General features: G+C 43.7%; 1 protein-coding gene and 1 long non-coding RNA gene across 9 annotated transcripts in view; both read left to right on the top strand.

Moving 5' to 3' along the window:
* The window catches only part of LOC119400442 (sodium-independent sulfate anion transporter), a 104,929-nt gene extending 90,108 nt beyond the window's left edge, over positions 1-14,821 (top strand). For 5 of the 8 annotated variants that reach the window (XM_037667476.2, XM_037667482.2, XM_037667473.2 and 2 more), the window contains 4 exons: positions 1,796-1,861; positions 3,808-3,895; positions 9,148-9,334; positions 11,790-14,821. In XM_037667476.2, the coding sequence (XP_037523404.1) occupies positions 1,796-1,861; positions 3,808-3,895; positions 9,148-9,284 (291 nt within the window). In that variant the 3' untranslated portion in view covers positions 9,285-9,334; positions 11,790-14,821. The remainder of the gene's footprint in view (positions 1-1,795; positions 1,862-3,807; positions 3,896-9,147; positions 9,335-11,789) is intronic. The other 3 variants (XM_037667474.2, XM_037667475.2, XM_037667477.2) reach the window with 3 other exon arrangements.
* Positions 14,822-18,370: 3,549 nt separating this feature from the next.
* On the top strand, positions 18,371-19,873 carry LOC119401008 (uncharacterized). The gene is made up of 3 exons (XR_005185357.2): positions 18,371-19,526; positions 19,634-19,687; positions 19,810-19,873. It is a non-coding gene; the product is annotated as an uncharacterized LOC119401008 (long non-coding RNA).
* The last annotated feature ends 76 nt before the right edge of the window (positions 19,874-19,949 follow it).

Genomic DNA, 19,949 nt, shown 5'->3' on the forward strand with positions numbered 1-19,949 from the left:
CTTCACATTAAGGCACGAGTTGGGTTGGTGGTACTCCCGTTTGTCTTTTCGAAAATGAGGTGCATCGTTTTGATACGTCAGTGGGACTGCATTTTGCCGATACTGATGCACGCATGCGAAAATTTGTATGTCCCTGGTTTCACCTTTTCGAATGAACAGCCAATGTTTAGCGCCCAACCTTTCTTTTTCCTCTTACTTCTTTCTCGAGTCCTTGTTTGCACTAATATGTATTTCTTTGACATCAACGAACTCGCCCAGCAACAAGTCTTACTCAAGGAGGCCACTTTTCCCACTCATAATTCATCCTCCACCCTGCTGCAAAACTGATTTGCTGTTTCTACGCCAGTTTTGTAACACCAGGGAATCCATGGGGCACAACCAAGTCCAAACAATTCAACCTATCCTACAAGAATGCAAGTCATACACCCTGCAAGAATGCTTTATTGGAGCGATTTTATGCCAGCTCTGCATAGGACACACACATCGGACGCACAGTTCTTATTGAAAAGAGCGCAAAAACTGGAGTGGGAACAATGCAAAGAACCACCTATCGCGCATCACATTTTAATAACATGTCCAGCTTATTATTATTATTTCACAAACTATAATTATTTTCACAAACTATACAAGACACTTGACACTCCTTCATCCATATTTAATATTATTAGCGCATGCACTAGTTCTCCTGGAAGACATACCGTAAAATCCCGAGCAAGCGCCCCCCCCCCCCCCCATAGTGAAAGATAATCTAACAAGATTTGGAGGGGGGCCCTTGCTCGGTCACTGATAAAAATCAAGATGGCAGCGGAAGAGCCACGCATGCTTCCAATTAAATGCATTATTGAATAGGCATGCATTCACTGTCGTTATTAGCCCTCGTCAAGCGAATAAAAACACTGAATAAAGCAGTGAAAATAGCGGGAGGGCAGGGAGGGCACTTGCTCAGTCATTGGCGGATATTTCAAGTCTCCAGAAAAAGGGAGGGGGCGCTTGCTTGGGTAGGGGCGCTTGCTCGCAATTTCACGGTAGTGTTTTTAAAGACCACATGCCTCTCAAATAAGTTGTGTAGAGAGGTTTTCTTCTTTTCGTTCCTTCCATTTTTAGTTTTCTCTGAGAACTACCTTATGGCTGGCACGTCGCAGCCTTTGCAGCTGTTGTGCCAATACACCGACATAACTTAAGCGCCTTGTGATGCCATAGCAGCGCACATGACAAAAATTTATGCACCAAGGCATTGTTGGCACAACCTTGGTTGTGCAACTGTGGAAATCCAGCCCACGTGTAGAATTATTAGTGTAGAAGCTTGGGCATGTTGGTGAAACATTTTAAAGAACTATTGCGCTGTGTTCCTTCCAAAGCACAATATTAGCGAATGAGTGCAGTATTAGTGAGGCAAGCACAGTATGCCACTTTGTATTGTAAGCTGCAAATACGGTCCAATGAGCTTCAACCATACTTATATGTATTGCAGTAGAAGCCAACACTTATCAGCCAATTTTCCGGTGAAAACACCTTCTATCTGAGCAGTGATAAGTTATGTAAGTTTGGTGATAGGAAATGAGGGGAGTTTGTGGATACCAAAAAAATGCTCGAGTGATATAAAATTTGTGAACAGGGGGTTTCGCTGACGTTGCGACTAGCAGACTTGTGTTCATCGAGTCCGTCAAGGGGACAAGTCTGCTTGTCGAAAGGTCGGCCCCCTTGTTCTAAGGACTTTTCATCTCTCCAAGCTTCTGCCTTTTTTGAGTGATATAAGTAGCATAACTGTGTGTTCATGTTTGTTTTCCATCCACAGGCTTTCAAGAGTCTCAGTGACAACTTTGCCAAGCAGCAGGCCACATTGATCTACATTAACCTCAAGGTCTGTCAGTACTAGTATATGCATGTTCAGCCTTAAACTGCAATCACTAATCCCCCACAAAAGCAGGACAGAGAGGGACAGGCACAGAACATCATAGAATACCACTGTGTTAAGAAAACATAACTACAATACTGGCAAGGTGCCTGGAATTTATAATTATAGAGGTACTGCGTAGGACTCTTTAGGACCCAGGGTTGTGCAAAGGTCTGCCATCTTGTGCCAGAACGGACAAAGTTCTTGAGGGAAAGCCACCTGTTACGTTTGCACGGGGTGAGCTCGTTGCAACGTGAGCGATCGTGGTTGACCTGTGCTACTGCCTTTGTACTACCCGCCTTATCAGACAAGTGAGGACCACTCAAATTATGAATGCACCCACCACTGTAGCTTAGCGGGTTAGATGTCGCACAGCTAAGCTCGAGGAGACTGGTTCAATTCCTGGCAGCCATATTTTGATGGAGGCAAAATGCAAGTACACATGTGTATTCATGTTTAGGCACATACTCAAGAACCCCTTGTCAAAATTATCTGGAGTTCCCCCTATGGTTTGCTTCATAATATTATCATATAGTTTTGGTATGTAAAACCCTGAATTCAATTTGAGTGTAAATTCGTACATACCAGCAGCAATAGTTGTTTGATTTCTGCTCAATGAAGAGAAATATCTCGTGTGTACGAACATGTCGCCGACCAGTGGATCTTCGTTGAGCACGGCCTAGTGGCACCATCTTTTGGATAGCATGCCAACTACCATCTTGAAGCGAGTTCAATATATGAAAAGAAAAACATATTCATTGGGAGTTCTTTTCCTCTAAAGAAAGAATAACAAGTCGTGGACACAGTGGTTTGAATGCTGGTTATAGAATAAGCCGCTAAACTGGAGTGACAATGTTGCACTACTGTTGGCTTATCTGTGCCCTAGTGGTGGCTTCTCCACACTGCGCAATCGCTTTCCCACATGCCAGTGCAAGGGGCGTATAGAAAAGAGAAGCACAACCCTGGCTTTCTAAAAATATTCTGTTACAGTAACTCTACTACTAATCTAGTCCAGAGACACATTTGTGTCACTGGTTCTAGATAGAAAAATTGAATGTCCCAACAAATTTTATCCAAGTTGCTTACAACAGTAGACAACCAAATATAATATTTATTATTAAAGACAAACTTTTATTTTCAAACATGCCTAGAGTCTACATTAGCAGAGAGAAAGTGCTTTTTGCCTAGCAGGCAGAAAAAGTGTTCCACACTCGCTGTCATGGCTATGAGTGGTGCTAACACTCCCAGGTTTAAATGCAGATATACCCGATAAAGTGAACGGGTGGACGACCACTGCCATAGCTCAATTGGTAGAGAGAGCATCGGACGCGTTATTCGAAGGTTGCAGGTTCGGTCACTGCTGGCGCCAAGTTGTCTTTTTGTCCTCTTTAATTTCTTCACACTTATGTGATAATTATTACAAATAACGTCCCCCATACTTTCCTAGGCTTCATTGTCTGTTAGTTCTTATTAACGTGTCTAACAAAGAAAGAAAAACGAGCCCTCAAATTCTCCTTCTTTTGTTCATTATGGTGCACCATGGTGTGGTGTACATGTGGATGTTCAACTGAACCTCTTGTGTTTTTGCACACAATGCTTATGACAGTAGTGAAAGGCACAACTGTGCCATGGCCCCTTGCAGAGCCAATTGAGCGTGTGGTGATGGTACTTTGTCATTTTTGCAGTCAAATGCACAATGCATGTCTGATGCTGATGGCACACTGATGACATGAAAGTGTGTAGATTACGCCTATGTTTGCTATTGCAATAAGTTTCCTTTATAATGGGCTGGTGTTATCATTTTTTCAATCTTTCGACAATACTGGCACACTGTATGACTTTATGTATGTTGATACTAGTTTTTAAATTAATGCTGTTGTTGCCTCACTAATTTCGCTTTGTTTTTTTTGTAGCCATCTGTGGCCGACGCCCTGCAAGGTGCAGAGCCTGTAAACTTTTACAGTTGCAAATCTGATAAGGAGCTTGATTCTCTTATCTCCGGTGAGTTTTTACTTTTTGTATTTAGCCTTAATGCATGTGTACGGGGTGTCGCACTCTGTGCCTCTTCACACCGACTCTGTGTGCACTGAGTGGATTTTGTGCTGCTTGGTGCATTTGTTGCAAGAGTCTCAAAATAAATTTCTCCTCCGATTTCTTATTTTGCCTTGCATGTGCATACCCTAATTTATTTCTGCGAGTGTCTTTACCTGCCTACTGAGGATCGTGTGTGCTTGCAATCAAACATGATTGTGTTGTTAAACCTGTCCTGTCACATTTGCCATGTACAAGGCTGTTTCAACTGTATCTGCCTTCTCTACACAGAACACTCTCAGTCAGGTCCGTAGCCAGGGGGGGACTAGGCCCCTCCCCCCTGAAATTTTGGTGAAGTAGGTGTTTTTACCAAAAATAAATACTGAAAATAGGTGTTTTTCTCAAATAGTCAAGGTTTTCAGCAAGCGCCCGCCCCCCCCCCCCGAAAAAAATTCCTGGCTACGGGCCTGCTCTCAGTAAACGGAAATCTCTTAAACGGAATTGCTGCTTAATTAAACGGAACAACTTCTCCTATTACGATTTGTTTTGTACCTGAATACTACAACCCAGTTCATCTCTAAGTAAACGTAACTCCTGTTGAACGAAACATATTTTCTTGGTCCCTTCAGATTCTGTTTAACGAGAGTCTACTGCATAAGAACTGTCGCTAACTGATAATTTAATCATGCTGAAGTATTCAGACAGCTTTACGGTGCTGTCTTCCAGTCCATGGACACAACGTGTAAGGGTGACCAATATGTTGGACACTGCAGTCTGGCATGGCCTATAGGAAGTTGTGCTCTGTCCACAAATGCATGCCAATATGGCCACTGAGATGAGCAGAAAGGGCAATGTTTTTGCCGACACAACACATCACCATAACTGAAGTTCACAAAGCACACAACTGACCATGCCCAAACTACGACTGGACAAGGCAAGCCAGGGTGCCTAGTTGTCAAGGCTGCATTTTCTTGTCTGTGTTGTCTTGCATGTTAAGCATTTCTTCCTTAAAACCCCACATATATAGCCCTGCACAAATACACGCCACCACATCATTAAGCACCACATTATCTTAAATATGTTTGAAGCAGCAAAAAAAAGACAAAAGAAGACTGCAGGACGAGGCCTCGTCCAGTGGTCTTCTTTGTCTTGTGCTCCCGTATTTTTTTGCTGCTTCAGACATGAACCTTGACCGACTGGCCCAGTCTTTCATCCTTGCACAGAGCTTAAACAGCAATGACTTCTTTGGTTGCTGTGATGAAGTTTTGTCGTGCAACATCATCAAGCAGTTCCAAGTGGCACCACCTCTTCCATTGATATTTGTGTCGATAAAGCTGGTGATGAAGTGAGGGGAAGTGCCAGATGTCTGTTCCCAAGAAACTCGCGATAATTTGATTATTGGAGCACAGTTGAACTCTTCTTAGCCGGAGAATTGAAGAGAATTTGGTGCATGCATTGACTGCACTTTTGTCTCTGTGCAGGCTGTTTCACGTAACACGAACCGAGGATTTAAGAAAAAAAGGGATTAACCACGAATTAATTAAACTAGTGACACATAGTTTGCCATCATTTGGCACTCGTTAAGAAATTTTTCATATTGCCATGAATTGGTTAATTAACTAAGATCAATTATACAAAAATATTTAACCCTTAAACGCCCGTGGGGAACATATTTCCCACCACGTTTCAACGCCTCTATCTCCAAGATGTCTAATTCCTCTGCCCTGAGACGGTTGCTACACGTGGAGCAATGCTTGAGAATCAACTGGAAAAAATTTTAGCGACACCGAAGCAACCAGCTACCAGGCGCCAGAGTTCCCGTTGGTGCCACCGGCACTTTTCTCTCTCCGCGAGTTTGTCGCGCGTTTTCACCAGCTGCAATAACTCGTGAAATGAATGTACTGGCCGCACTGAGAAAGGTCAGTAAATAGTACATTTATTGAATGCCTCAAGTGCAGGGCTATTATCTGGTTCACTTTTATATAGCCTAATATAACGAGTAACTAAAGTTATCGACATTTGAGTTGTAATTATGCAGTGGGAATATACTTCCCTACGGGCCTTGCACGACGCCGGTCCTTGCGGTGCCATTTTCTATTTCTCTAAATAGAAATGCATTTGACTGTTGAAGAGGCTCTGGATTTGTACTTTTCCATACCTTATAATGAAAACAAACCTTGTGACAGAGAGGAAGACGATGACACGGATGAACCATTGTCCATAATTACTCGCTCGAATGGTGATGCAACACACAATGACCGTATACGACTGCAATGCAAGACGTTGCCTCCTTGGACAACTCCTGAACGGATAGAGTGGAAGATGAAGGCCTTCCGAGGTGACAGGACACGTATTCAGTGTGCCAGATGAACTGTGGCTTTCACCAGTGCTCCATTTTCCTAGAGGAACAGCATCCTTCAAACGCTGCCGGTGTTGCTCAAGTGAACAGAATGACCAAGGGTCGAATATTGTTTGCTCTACGTGCAATGTTCACCTTTGCACCGCGCCATGCTTTAGGAAATTCCACTAGAAGTAGGGTCCTGCCAAAGGTCCATAGGGAAGTATATTCCCACCCTAATCATTTTTATTTTGCGTTGTATTAGGAAACTTATGACATTGCACTATGTTCTTTGGACAATAAACAGTGTTTTCAAAGAATCTTGTATCAGTATTTACTGTAGATACCTTATGGGTGTTTAAGGGTTAATACTCAGTTTAGGGCATAGTATGTTTTATTACATTGTAGGGGCATTCCAAAATGACCGATCTAATTTTTTGTGGTAACATACGCGCTGCATGGTGATTTCTTTCGGCATTTAAAGAAAGCCCATGAAATATCAAATAAAACCAGTGACTGCGTTCATGCACTACCATATTGCAGCGCTCTCAACCGTGCCTTGAGTGAAACAACCGTGTGTGCTGACCATCAACCTTGTGCTTATCAGGGATGTCGACACTTCTTGCCACGCCGCCGTCAAAAATGCTGACAGGCTGTGAAGCCAATGCCTAGAGCCTCGATTATTCATTTCACCATGGTGTGCACACACGGTTATTTCGCTCTAAGCATAGTTGAGAGCGCTGCAGTATGGTAGTGCACAAGAGCAGTCACGTGATTTTATTTCATATATTGTGGGCTTTCTTAAACGCAGGACAAAATCACTACACAGCATGTCCGTTGCCACAGTTTTCTTTTTTCGCTACCCCCACTTGCTCCTGCTTTACGAATCTCCCAAATTTCCAGGTTGCCAGGTTCGCAGGTCCACATTAGCATTTCCACTGCCTGTCGAATTATTTGACAGGTCCTGCAAATGCGAATGTGGACTTAGTCATTGCTCGCACTGTGGGGCGGCTCAACACACTGCTTTTATTGAAATAGCAGTGTTCACGTGCACCTTGCACGGATTAGCTGGTGTTGAATGGTTTTTAAGTATTTTCGTTTTCATTTCTAAAAGTAAGCGTTCTTTGTTATACTCCTCCAAATTTGGGATTTCGGGCTAAAAAATTCTCCCGTGTCGCAAGTCGTATTGAGCGCGAGTGCGCATACACATGAAAACTATGCGTATTGAGCTTTGCGTAGAAGCCGAACTTGTTGCACTCTCCATGTGGTTTCGTTGGACACTATAGTGCGCTTAAGAGGTATACTACCACACACGACCACATCGCTGAAGACACAGGTTTTTTCTTCGCCGGCTGCTCCAAATTTGGATTTTTGTGCTCCAAAAGCAACATTTTGCTGCTCCAAAAATTGCTCGAAATCCTATTTCGGCTGTTGCACCCCTGGCGGTAGAAAGTTTTAAACAAAAGATGGTTGGTTGATCCCTCCGTCATAGGAATCTGTATAACACGAAAGTGAAACGTGTCGTCACAGAAGTAGTTTATCGTTTATAGTGCACTGGTATATGAGAGCTTGTACAATGTCTACTGTTGTTTGGCAGATATAGCACCGCTTGATGTGGACGTATCGCACTCAGGTTGACGCCTACCTAGTGGCACATCTCCGTATCGACGACAAACGCCCACGATCATGATTTAACCCTTGCGGTAGCTGAAGTTCTTAACATATACGTGGACTCCGCATATGGTGAATCCCGCGCAAAGATGGCATCAACAAGCACATAATAAACACTAATGCTCGATATGCACTCCTTCAAAGCGTCGTGAAATGCGAAGAGGAACGCTACGCGCGTCGTGTCTTCCGTCTACCTTAGGGCGAGCGGGGAACGCGGTGCAACAGCCAGGCGAGCATCGGAGAGCTATTTGTCGATATGGATGGATGCTATGAGTGAGGCTTGCGCTAAAACCGCCACCTCATGGTGTGTTAAAGCGTTGACAAAATTAAACTTGTATTGGAAATGCGCCGAATGGGACGGTCGTTGCAACGGCGTGTTTTTTTTTAGTTTTGTTTTTCGAGCCTGGTGGCACATATTTCACCGCCCCGTTATAAAGGGGGCGCTCATAGCATCCATCCATCGAAGATCACTGTGAGAGGCAAGTGTGAAAGGTAAAAGGCACGTTCATGCTGCCTCCGCAATGTGTTTGGCGGTAGCTCAGTGGGCTAAACGCCCGCCAGCCATCGCCGTGGACCGAGAGGTCATGGGTTCGATTCCCGTCAACGGAACTTTTTCTTGTAGTTTTTTTCTTTGCCATCTGATGGCATTCATTTTGCTGACGTACTTCCGTGACGGAAATACGTCAAGAAAGTCTTGGTGGACCCCGGCATAAAACACTTTCGTGTTAAAAAAAAGTCAACAAGTTCACATATGCATACCTCAGTACGTGCAAGTTGAGGAAGATTGACAAAAATATTGAATATAGGCTTGTTCATCGATGGAACAGTGCAGACAGTCAAGTGCATTGCAAAACTAATGGCAAAAAGAAGAAAAACATGGAAATTCATGTCGGATTGTCCTTAAGAAAACGCTCTTGTGATAGTGAGTTGCCTCACGCAGCCATTTTATTTTTGTTGCCTGTCATTGCACATGTTTGAACAGATGGCTGTAAATAAGTGATATCATTATGACATTTTGAATTATGGCAGCTCGGAAGGAACCAAGATGCACATTGATTGTATTTGAGTCAGTTAATGGATGAGGCGGTTATGGAGTTGTGCCTCCACTTTGCTTTTGTTCTTCTTTGTGTTTTTTTCTTTGTGGCATCGTCTGCTGCTTGAGCTTAAGCAACGTGCTGGCTTGTGCCCGTGCATCCTTCATATTTGCTTTCAGCCGCTTGTGCTCACACCAATCTGGCTGTCTTGTTGACGTGCAAGCTTGGAGATGAGGATACCTATAGTTCTGATGCTGACAGCGGTAATAATGAACAGCCCGTTTCTGTGATGGCTCACCTTGCCGTGAAGGTGTGATGCTCGGGGCTGGTCACACCTACGTGAAAAGATTGGAACACGACAAGATTGTAAGATTGCCTCACTTATCATGCACACTTGGTTCCATGCATTATGGGATGTGGGGGAAGGCTTGCATGAGGTGCATGCTGCAAGGAGGAAGCAATTATGCACTGCTGTGGAACAGCTACTGTAATGGCTGCTTCAGTTGTCTATAGTATATGCACTATGTAGCTCAGGTTGAACCCTTTTTATATGTGAACTTTCTCTGCCCAGTGCCTTTGACTAGCTTTTAGGAGTTGCACATTAAAGAACCGCAGGTAGTTGAAATTTCTTGAACCCTCCACTACGGCATGTCTCGTAATCTTGTCTGAAAGAAGGGAATTTTTTGGGGCTTGTTCCTTTGTTTGACACAAGTTTAATGAAAACCAGCAGACAATGAAGCCAAGAAAGGTGCAGGGGATGTTAATTGTTCATTAAGGACACCAGCTGGCAAAAGAAAGTGTGTTCCACACTGCAAGCGGCACTGACCAGCTCCCCCTGGGTTTGCATGCACATACCCGATAAAGTGTACAACCACCGCCCTAGCTCAATTGATAGAGCATCGGGAGCGTTATCCGAAGGTTGCAGGTTCGGCCCCTGCCGGTGGTAAGTTGCCTTTTCGTCCACTTTACTTTCCTCACATCTATATCAGAATCGCTACAGTAGAGTTAACGTCCCCTTATCTTCCTTGGCTTCATTATCTTTTCATTAAGATCATAATCATGTTGTGGTTTTGGCACGTACAACCTCGGATGTTATTATTATCAGCATTTAGGAGTTTAGTTCAGCTCTGCTGAAGCCGCTTCTTTCTCTCAGCTGCAGCATTTGCTTTCATCATGTGCTGTGTATATGCAGTCAAACATAAACATAGTGAATATAGTAGGTTACCAGATATACTTATGTGTATAGTATGTGTAGCAAAGTTAATCTAACATGTTTCTCATCTCTATCAGCACGTTAACAATATAGGCTTGTAAAAAAACATTGAATATGTAATGTGCAACAACAGCATTATGTTGGGTGCCATATTTTTATAGTAACAAGGTTCTTATGTTGCATCATAGTAGCACCAGCATTATGGCATGAGCAATGCATGACATGCTGTTAGTGTAATCTGTACGAAGTTTCTTGCTAAGTAGTCCTATTTTTGTATTTGTCACATTTTCAGCTTGTATTCACCGTCAGACACATTTTGTTTCTTTTTTTTTCAAAGGAGAGAACATAAGCATACTAAACATGTCAAGTTGCATTATGTCTTGTTTGGCCAGTTGGTAGAATAACAAACATGGACAAAATGAGCCAGCAGAAATTGTTACTGGAACAAGGACATAGCAATTGTATGGGCTGTCCTTAATTCTCTGTGTCTGTTCACACATTAACCATGCATCAGATAGGAGAAAAGCAAAATCTGCAGATTGCTTGAGGTAGCAGACATAGCAGGCTCATTTTTGATAACCTCAATGTCCTTATAATGGAATAGTTACACCCTTTAACGAAGTTCATTAACAAAATTATTTGGCTTTGTATTTGCTTGTGTTATTAACATTTTCCTCGTCTGTGACAGTAAAATTATTTATTTAGTTCTTCGTTGTACTTTCTTTTTGAACAATGTTCACGTGCGAAGGTTAAGAAAATTCTGGCTCGAGATCTCTGGTCCCGCAGAGGTATAGTAGCCTGTGTAGTAGAGCTGTTCGAGTGGTTGAACTTCCCAGTCTTTTCTAAGCACTTAGGAGATGCAACCTCTTAATATGAAATAGAATACGGAATATTTTCTCATTTCTACAAAATGGTGCATATGAGAATGTACCTGATAAAAAAAATGTTACATTATTTGATACATACATGTCATGCTGTTCACATTTGGATGTGTAGTCAACTGAGGACAAACATGTGATGTACAATGACAGTAATGAAACACTGTCATTGAAAGAGCCAAGTGCTACAATACCACAGCACTGTGTACTGCTGAAAGAGATACAACCTTGCTTGGGTTGGCCTAAATGAGAAGACATTCATAAGCCATGGCATTATTATTACTGAACGAGTGTGGACAAGTTAGCTCCTCTTTATGGGCAGCTCCGTCCTTTTCCTCCGAGAATTGAAAACGTGAATATTTGTATGCTTATGAGTAGTGACACTGGCAAGTAAATGTTTTTGTGCAATCTCTTCTGGGACCAATAATGTCGACCATTCAGCTAAGCACAGATGCACTGCAATGTTGGCAATCTGAATGGAAATTGACAAGTTTTTCAAACTGGCGTCAAAGTGTGATAAGTTAAAGCTAGCTTCTTTTCTTTTTGATAACCTTTCTTTTTGCCTAGCTGTTCTTGTGGTAACCAAGCACTCTTATCATGTGCATTACTCATGCATGCGCACGTATAGACATTATTGTACATCATTATCCTATTTCTAGCAGTGCCCCTGCACTCACACTGGGTATCACATTCATATTTACAAAGCTTTTTCTTTTTGGTGTTGTCATAGACTGCATGTCACAGTGGAAGGGTGCATCCTCAACGCTGAGCAATGGCTCCACGTCTGCACCTGCGGCCGCGTGGGGTGACACACCTGATAACTCGACACCCACCGATGCCGAGTCCTGAGAGTGGTTGCCGTCTGACACTCAGAATATCTGTCCCCGTTATGGTGAAGGTTTCCATGCTGGGATAATGAGCTGACATGTCTGCTGCTTTTGGGAGGGAAAGCAACTCATCTTGTGTTGACCAATTGTTCGCATGTGTGGTCTGGTCTTCTTACAGTATGACTATACTTTAGGGGACCTGGACGCAATATTTCGTTTATTGGAGGTTGTTCGACAGTTTCTATGCTCTTAATCCCTAGAAGCAGAGCTCGTTAACCTTACCTGGGCATTGACCTTAATAAATTAATATTTGCGTAAAGGCTGTTGTGCAGCTAAACGATATTTCTCATGCGCGAGTGAACACAATGGTACAGACAGTTGTACAAATAGTTGAGGATAAGCAAAGAATAAGAATGATTTTATTGGCAAGAAAGATGTGAAAGTTGAGGGCAGGTTCCCCAGAATAGACTTAAGAATCCCTTGATTGCCTTGTCACAACCAAGTGATACTTGAAGGAGGTATACACCCATTTTTCTTGTTATGCTGACAACTGGCGGATACATGGTTAAGCTGATTGTGGACCTATTCCTTTGTATCTCTTTTCACACCAGTTGTGCCTTTCTTCTGGCCGCCATGTTACTTGATAAAAGTTGAACAGCCAGACAGGTTGTTAAGACAAAGCTTTGAGGAAACTTGAGTGCTGAAACTAAAGATACAACAAAATATGGTTCTGTATTGTTCTTTTTTTATGTGTCTGCCTTTCCTTCATTCTTTTTTTTTTTGGTGCCCTATTCAAACATGCGCAAGCATTATCTTCATCTGTGCCAGAGCCTAAGGGACAACCTAGTCAGCAGATGCTGTTGATTGCTTGCCCGTGCAGTACACATTTTTTAAGGCTTCGTGCCGTGATTCCATTGTGCTACATTGTAAATATGTATATATATTTCTTCCATTTGTTTCACTGGCACTATCTCACCAAATCTGTGCAGTGTATTTGAAGCCTCAGGGCCTGTTCATCAAGCAGGGATCTGAACCAGAAGAGTCACGTTGGTGCAGCATAATTTTATGATACTGCATGGAACATGACTAACAAACAAGCAAACGGCACAGATGCTGTTGTGAGTTTAAGATGTACACGCATGCACATGGGCCTTCATGTGTGTAGTTCATCCCCAGTCAGTTTTATTGCCATATTGGGAGGTGAAACACACAGAATCACAGATAAGTTAGTTGAGTACAACGTGTAAATCATCTTTTTTACTCTGAGACTAGGTGGTGCTTCTGTTTTCCTGATTGGGCCACTAACTTCTACTGCATTGCATGGAATTGGTGGGAGAGTTTGCAACATCATGATGACGGAACACAGTGGGTACATTTGTGAAGGTGGCTAAAGCCATAGTGACGGCTTGGGCTGATTCATACATTATTATGAGGGGAACAGCGTGCAAAGACAAAATACAAAGGAGGGGGACAAACAGCAGCACTGACTGATGAATTAGTTCATTATTAAGAAAGGAGCATGAATGTATACACAGGAAACAGCTGTATATCACTACGTACGACCAAAAGAGCATGAGACAACTTCAAAATAGCTGCAATTAGATTTCACCAGTATTATTGTGGTGGTTAAGATATGTTGATTCTGCATCCTTCAACACCACAGATGGAGAGCTAATGCAAGATACACTGTTCCTTGTGATAGCAGTGGCTTCAAAGATTTGACGTGCGCAGGCATCATTGTAGCGCTTGCGCACTGTGTTCCTAATGTCCTGCATGCAGGACATTAACAACTTTCAGCCTTGAGAAAGTACTAGTACCCTCTGGTGCGTTACATCCATAATTTCTTTTGCTCACACTAAAGTAAGCTTGAATTGTTTTTGTGTAACCATTGTGAATTTTGGTTGTTGTTCTCAGTGATATAGTACCACATAAGTAAAAGCACTGTTTATACTCTATAGCCACATTCGTATAAGTTCTTTGATTGTTATTACAGTTGAAGAGATGAAGTGCAATGGGGTTGCTTGTGGATTTTTATGCTTTGTTAATTTAACCTGGTGCAGCTTCACTATTGCTCAAAGCAAGTCTTCTTGCTGTACTTTTAATTTTTAGTAATTTGATCAGTAGTAATATAGTTTTTCACTTAAATATACTTGCTTTGTTATGGTCATTCCGTGAGGCATCTTCGTCTTCTCCTATGATGTTTTTGTGCTTTCATGAAGTGCTGCTATTGCTCATAATAAGCCATTGTGTGCTATGTACAACAGACTATAGTGCAGCACTCCACAAGCTGGGTGGAATGGTTTATGGTCGGCACTGGTGGTCATCCCTAAGTTGTGTTGACAGCTGTGCTGTTTTTCAACTGCATTTCTTACTGGTGCTACTGTTAGTTAGTAAACAACACTTTGTTATTCATGCTGTGCATGAAAGATGCCTTAAATTTGTGATGTGCAGTCTACTTACAATGAGGATGGGAACACAAGAAAGAACAGCGTAACAATGACTGGGATCATGAGTTGATGCATTTTTCTACAGCCAGGGTTTCTTGTGGCTTGTATGAGGGTGTTTGTAATGCATGACTGTTGCACATGCGCTCAGTCTGTGTGTGAAGATTGTGTAAGTGTAGTTTTGATGAGCTGCAGATTTAGCGCAGCTGTGATCGATGTGGGAGGAGACTGACCTGAATTATTTCAATCGGATCTCGCCCTTTTCGCAGGCTTTTCATTGGCAACGTTAACGGTGACCCTTTCTTCCAAGAAAACCACGTAACTGTCATTCTTGCCGGCTCTCATCTTGAAATGCCTACTGCACAGACGTTTGTGCAGAATTTTTTGAACAGTGGTAATGCTTATGACAATCAGTGTTGTGTGCTCTATGAGTGCACCTGCTAGTCTGTTGTTGTTATTTTTGAAGCAATAAAACCTATATTTATGCACAACCTTGCAGCATGAATGTTACATAGGAGGAATTGAGTTTGCTTCACGAGTGAAGTCGTAATAGTAGAACTCGTTGTTGGGCTAGTTAGTGCATTGCATCAAGGAATTATACCCCGCCGAACACAGATGAACACAGAAAACGGTGAAGGAGACAGGAAAGCGGCTAGCCGCTTTCCTGTCTCCTGTGTTCGTCTGTTTTCGGCGGGGTATGATTCCTTGATGAAGTCGTAAGAGGAGTTGCTTTGACTAAGAGCAATAGAGAAAGATTATGTATATCATTCATCGATGGTTATAGCTGAACGACAGTGCAGCCCTCTCGGGAAGCCGTCCTGCAGGGCAGGGGAGGGGTGTTCCTGTATATGCTACCGCAGGTACTGAAAGCACATACAGTAACTCTAAGGGGGGGGGGGGCACTGCTCCTCCACAGTCGACACCTATCGCTGAGCCCTTTGAACTCTATGACGCTTTGTAAAGGGTGGGCTGCTTTAGAACCTTAATGCATTTAGCTGGGCTAGTTGGTATTGACTGAATGCTTCCACACTACTAACAAACACCCACAAGGACTACAGAAAAAGAGGCAGGACAACCGCTAGATTTCAATTGATTTTTAATTGACATGAAGGACAGAATAGTATATAGAATCCCATTGCGCACATGCAGGTGCCACGTCACAGACAAAGTTTTCCAAAGGGATTTCACCGCCGCCTATACATACCACCTGCACACATGTGGTTTTTGCTTGCACAGATAGTCGAGTTCTTTTTTCGACAATGCAGTCAATCGAGTGCTGGAACATGCCTCACCCGCCCTGTGTATTTCCAGGGCCTCTATTATCCCCCTTTCTCTTTGTTGCCCTCCAACATGCATCACAGAAGTAGCGTCGTATGCCGGGATACAACCGTCGCACTTTTTGCCTTTGTCTATGACGTGGCACCTGGGATAATTCTGTCCTTCATGTCGATTAAAAACCAGTTCAAGTCTAGTGGTTGTCCTGTCTTTTCTTCTGTAGTCCTTGTGTGTGTTTGCTAGTAATATGGAAGCACTGCTGTAGACCACCTGCTTGTTACACAATTTGCATGGTGTGACACCAATCAAGATTCTGTGCTTCTGCCATGCAATATAACTGATAACTAGAGACCGGATTTTAGGCAAATGACTGTTTTGTTCCTTGAGCTCCTATCGCTGTTTGTGGAGCTGCCCAAAGCCCCTGGTGGTAGACCCTATTCCCAGTCCTTCCCTTTCCTTGTGGGAGGCCGCTCTTTGGGCCACTGGCTCGGACGACCAGCTGAGGCTGGTGAACCGGGCCTGCCTAGAGATGTCGGCCAGGGGGCTCCCGGACGTCTAGGAGCCCAACCACACTCACTTTGATTATTTCAAATAAAGTTGTATCCATCCATCCATCCATCCATCCTATCGCGCCACTTTGATATGCTCACTTTTGGTGTTCGTGCCTAAATGCCTATAAATACGTATTTTCAAAATTGGCGCTTATATGAACACTATTTAGCCTCAAGTTTTGCTACAGGGTGCAGTTTCAGACCGTTATTCATGTTACCGCGCAACTTTGACTGTTGCAAACTATGGGATTCAACCTAGTCCTCTAGTTCAAGCAACTCCCGTAAACAACCACTAGCAGCAGTGAAGTGGGACACGCCGGCGAGCATTCGCCGCCGTGCTGACATGGCGCGAGCTGTTGGCGAATGCGAAAGCGTAGAGAGCCGTCAGCGGAAAGGAGAGTGAATATTATTGCGATAGCAATTATATGTACAGTCTCGGCTGGCTTTTGCCGTCTCCGCCGTGATGCACCGTATATATATATATATATATATATATATATATAAAAGCCACAAAGAAAAATAATTCAGAAATACTTTCTGACGCGCGGAATCGAACGGCCGACCTCTCGCTGAGCAGCGCGCGGCGTTTAACGGCTCGGCCACGAAGAATACAATCTTTCAGAATGCTAACGGCGACCTATTTATATACACCATTTACCTCAGCGTGCTTTGTTATTCACCAGCAGATAGTGTGAAGTGCGCGAGGGGTGCGCTTTAAAGGTCATCGCCCGCACTTAGCGCTGCGCGCGCGCGCCTCGGTGCACTTAGCCCTACGGGGCGTTGTCGCCAGCGTGCGCCTCGTGGAGGGAGCAGGGGGGTTGTATGTCTTGTGCTTTCACCGCAATGTCCGCGCTGAAGTTGCAGAGCGTACAAAGGTCACTTCGCTCGCTGCAGCTGCCGCGTTTGCGAAACGAGCACGCTGTTCAAGCAGATATAAGTAACAACTGTGACACTTGATGGTTCGCGCTCGCCCTGTGTGTGTTCTTTTCGTGCGCCCTTTGCGCTTGAGCGACGCGCTGGAAATTTCGAGCTGCTTTCCGTTCTTCGCATTACATTCCAATTTGTTGCTATCGCATTTATTGCTTCGCCGTTGCGGCGAAACTGTGACTTTTTTTACCGTGTTCATGGCATCTGCGTAGCCAGATGTTTTTTTTTTTTGGAGCGGGAGGGGTTCAACCACACTTTATGTATGCTCGTGCGTGCGTTTGCATTTATTTGTGCGTCTTTACACGTGGAAAACGGAAGTTTCGAGGGTCGGGGTTTGTCAAAGGCGCCTGCCTATTTCTGGCGCCTAAAACGAGCTTTCGGAATCCTAAAAGTCCCCTATATGACGCCTCGTAACCGGAACGGTTTCGTCTCCGTGGACTAAAAAATCACCCAGACAACACGAAAAGTCCTAAGGATGCCCCAAACAAGTACCGAAGTCCCACATCCAATAAAGGAAGTCATATGGGTGTCCCGTAGACTTCAGCGCACGGATGTCCATTAAACATCCCAGAAGAGGACATGAATGGGTGGATGCTTGCATGCCTCACATCAATACATGCGTTTTTAATCTACTTACTCATATTAGCACACATATATGTATGTCGTCTTCATGAATTAATAATGCACTTTTCCAGCGATCATTGTTTATAATCACACCAATACATATAAAGAACTTGCGCAACCCTTCACAAATAATTAACATATGTATTAATTAAACAGGCGAGAACACATAACGGCTCTTGTTTGCTGAAGTTTTGCATACTAATTATTCTTTCGTGCAGGCCTGAATAATTAAAGCACGTCCAACTTGAGCAACGTCATAGTATATTACGTGATGTGCTGTCGTGCTGCGCGTTGCTCGTTTATTCGGAACCACATATATGCATGCGATCAACCTTGCCCACTAAACTGTTTCAACGTACTTAGCCCGGATGGCACACGAAAAAGTCCAATATAGTTAAACATTAATGGGGATTGAAACCGTCCCATGTAACCGCTCCGTTCGAGAAGCGGCGAGCAGTTTCGGTTTCAGTTCTTTGAATGTATCGTTTTACATGTACACTGCTCTTAAATGGGCCGGCGAAAAATTATAAAAACGACGACTTTGTAATTCGTATTTGAAGTGCGCTGCAGTTTCTTAACTTTTTTCTTTTATTTTATGCTCATTATATGTACGAAAACATTACGACAATGCGGCTGTGGCTGCAGTCTGTTTCTATAGTTCCGCATTTGAAGCGTGTTCTCTGCGTGCACAACAGTTACTATTCGCGCGCACTCTGAAATTTGGGTTCGCGGAGCTGGTTGTAATCGAAGGTAAGTGTTGTTTTCCGACTGTTTTTTGATTTGTCAAGCGTGAAGATATACGTGTGTTGGCCTTGTGTTTTATCTTTAGAGCTTGCATACGCTAGGCGGGAAGCGCGCGCCATGGAAAGCGAATACGAGAGTAAGTTATCGTTGCATTTATCATTCTTCCACGTTTGTTGTGTTCATCTGCCTTCTATACTTTAGACGTCACCCGCTTAAACAGCACGACAAAAGTGAGTTTACCGGTTACCACGTGGTTCACCAAGTGGTTTACCACTCTTCTAGTCGCCTAAAGATGGCTTCCATGTCGAGATCGACTGCTGATCAGTCACGCCGTGCAGGCCGATGTGCGCGCAATCTTGGTAGCTGCTGGCGAATCTTTTAACGCGAAGGAGAATCTTTCACGTGTCGCTTTTACCTCCAATCAGCCAGAAGTTCCCGAACCACCTCTGAACCGTTCGCTCGGCCAAGTTGCGAGTGCCGGCATTTATGGCCGCGTGCAGCCAGAAGTGTCCGAACCACCTTTGAACCGTTCCCTCGGCCAAGTTGCCAGTGCCGGCATTTATGGCGGCATGCTGGAATCTTGCGACTAGGAGTACCATACTGGTGACAACATGCACAGCGTTCCCGTGGAACCCGATAACGTGCCCGACGGGTGCCACAGATGCCTTAGCCTACACAGCAGGACACTGCAACAGATTCTAACTCAAGTATATTGAAAGAACTGGATATCGCATCGTTGAGAGAAGACTTGTGACAATGAAGCTTAGAGTCAAGTGTGCCTCACGATGCCGTCATAAATCTGTTAAAGGTTCTTCGCTCGTATTCTTGCATGTGTGAGCTACCAAGTAGCGCCAGGGTGCTTTTGTCCACACCAAGAGTGCCAAATGTCACACTACTGCTGGATTCTGGACATTATTGTCATTTTGGTTTGCGTGAAGGGCTTCAATCTGCTCTCAGACATGTTTACCATGTGCCCAATGCCTGTGGTCTGTTTTATGTTCAGGCTCATCGCACATACCAGTACCCTCAACTCTTACTGCGGCTGCAGGGCCACACACGGAACCACGCATGTTTGGTATGTCATTCTGGTTTCACATAGCAATTTTTATATTGCTGCGGTTAGGTGTTTGCTTTTGCATTGTGCGGCAAGGTGGAGTGCGAACTATCGTTTCTATGTTTTAGGTGCTTTGCACATGTTGGAAGCTGCCAACTCCTTTACGGAACTGCAATCCCATGGTATGTCATTTATGCGGTATACATCATTATGTTGCTGTTATGCAATGTCTCCAGTTTTTACCTTGTTTTGTTGTACAGTCATTGTGCTATGGCCAAATGCCTGTGGTCTGTTTTATGTTCAGGCTCATCGCACATACCAGTATCCTCAACTCTTGCTGTGGCTGCATGGCCACACATGGAACCGAGCACGCTTGGTATGTCATTCTGATGTCTTATTGCATGTTGCTGTAGTTTATTTACATTTACTCGTTAAATTGAGAAT

The sequence above is a fragment of the Rhipicephalus sanguineus genome, chromosome 7, assembly GCF_013339695.2.
Source record: "Rhipicephalus sanguineus isolate Rsan-2018 chromosome 7, BIME_Rsan_1.4, whole genome shotgun sequence".
NCBI lineage: Eukaryota > Metazoa > Arthropoda > Arachnida > Ixodida > Ixodidae > Rhipicephalus > Rhipicephalus sanguineus.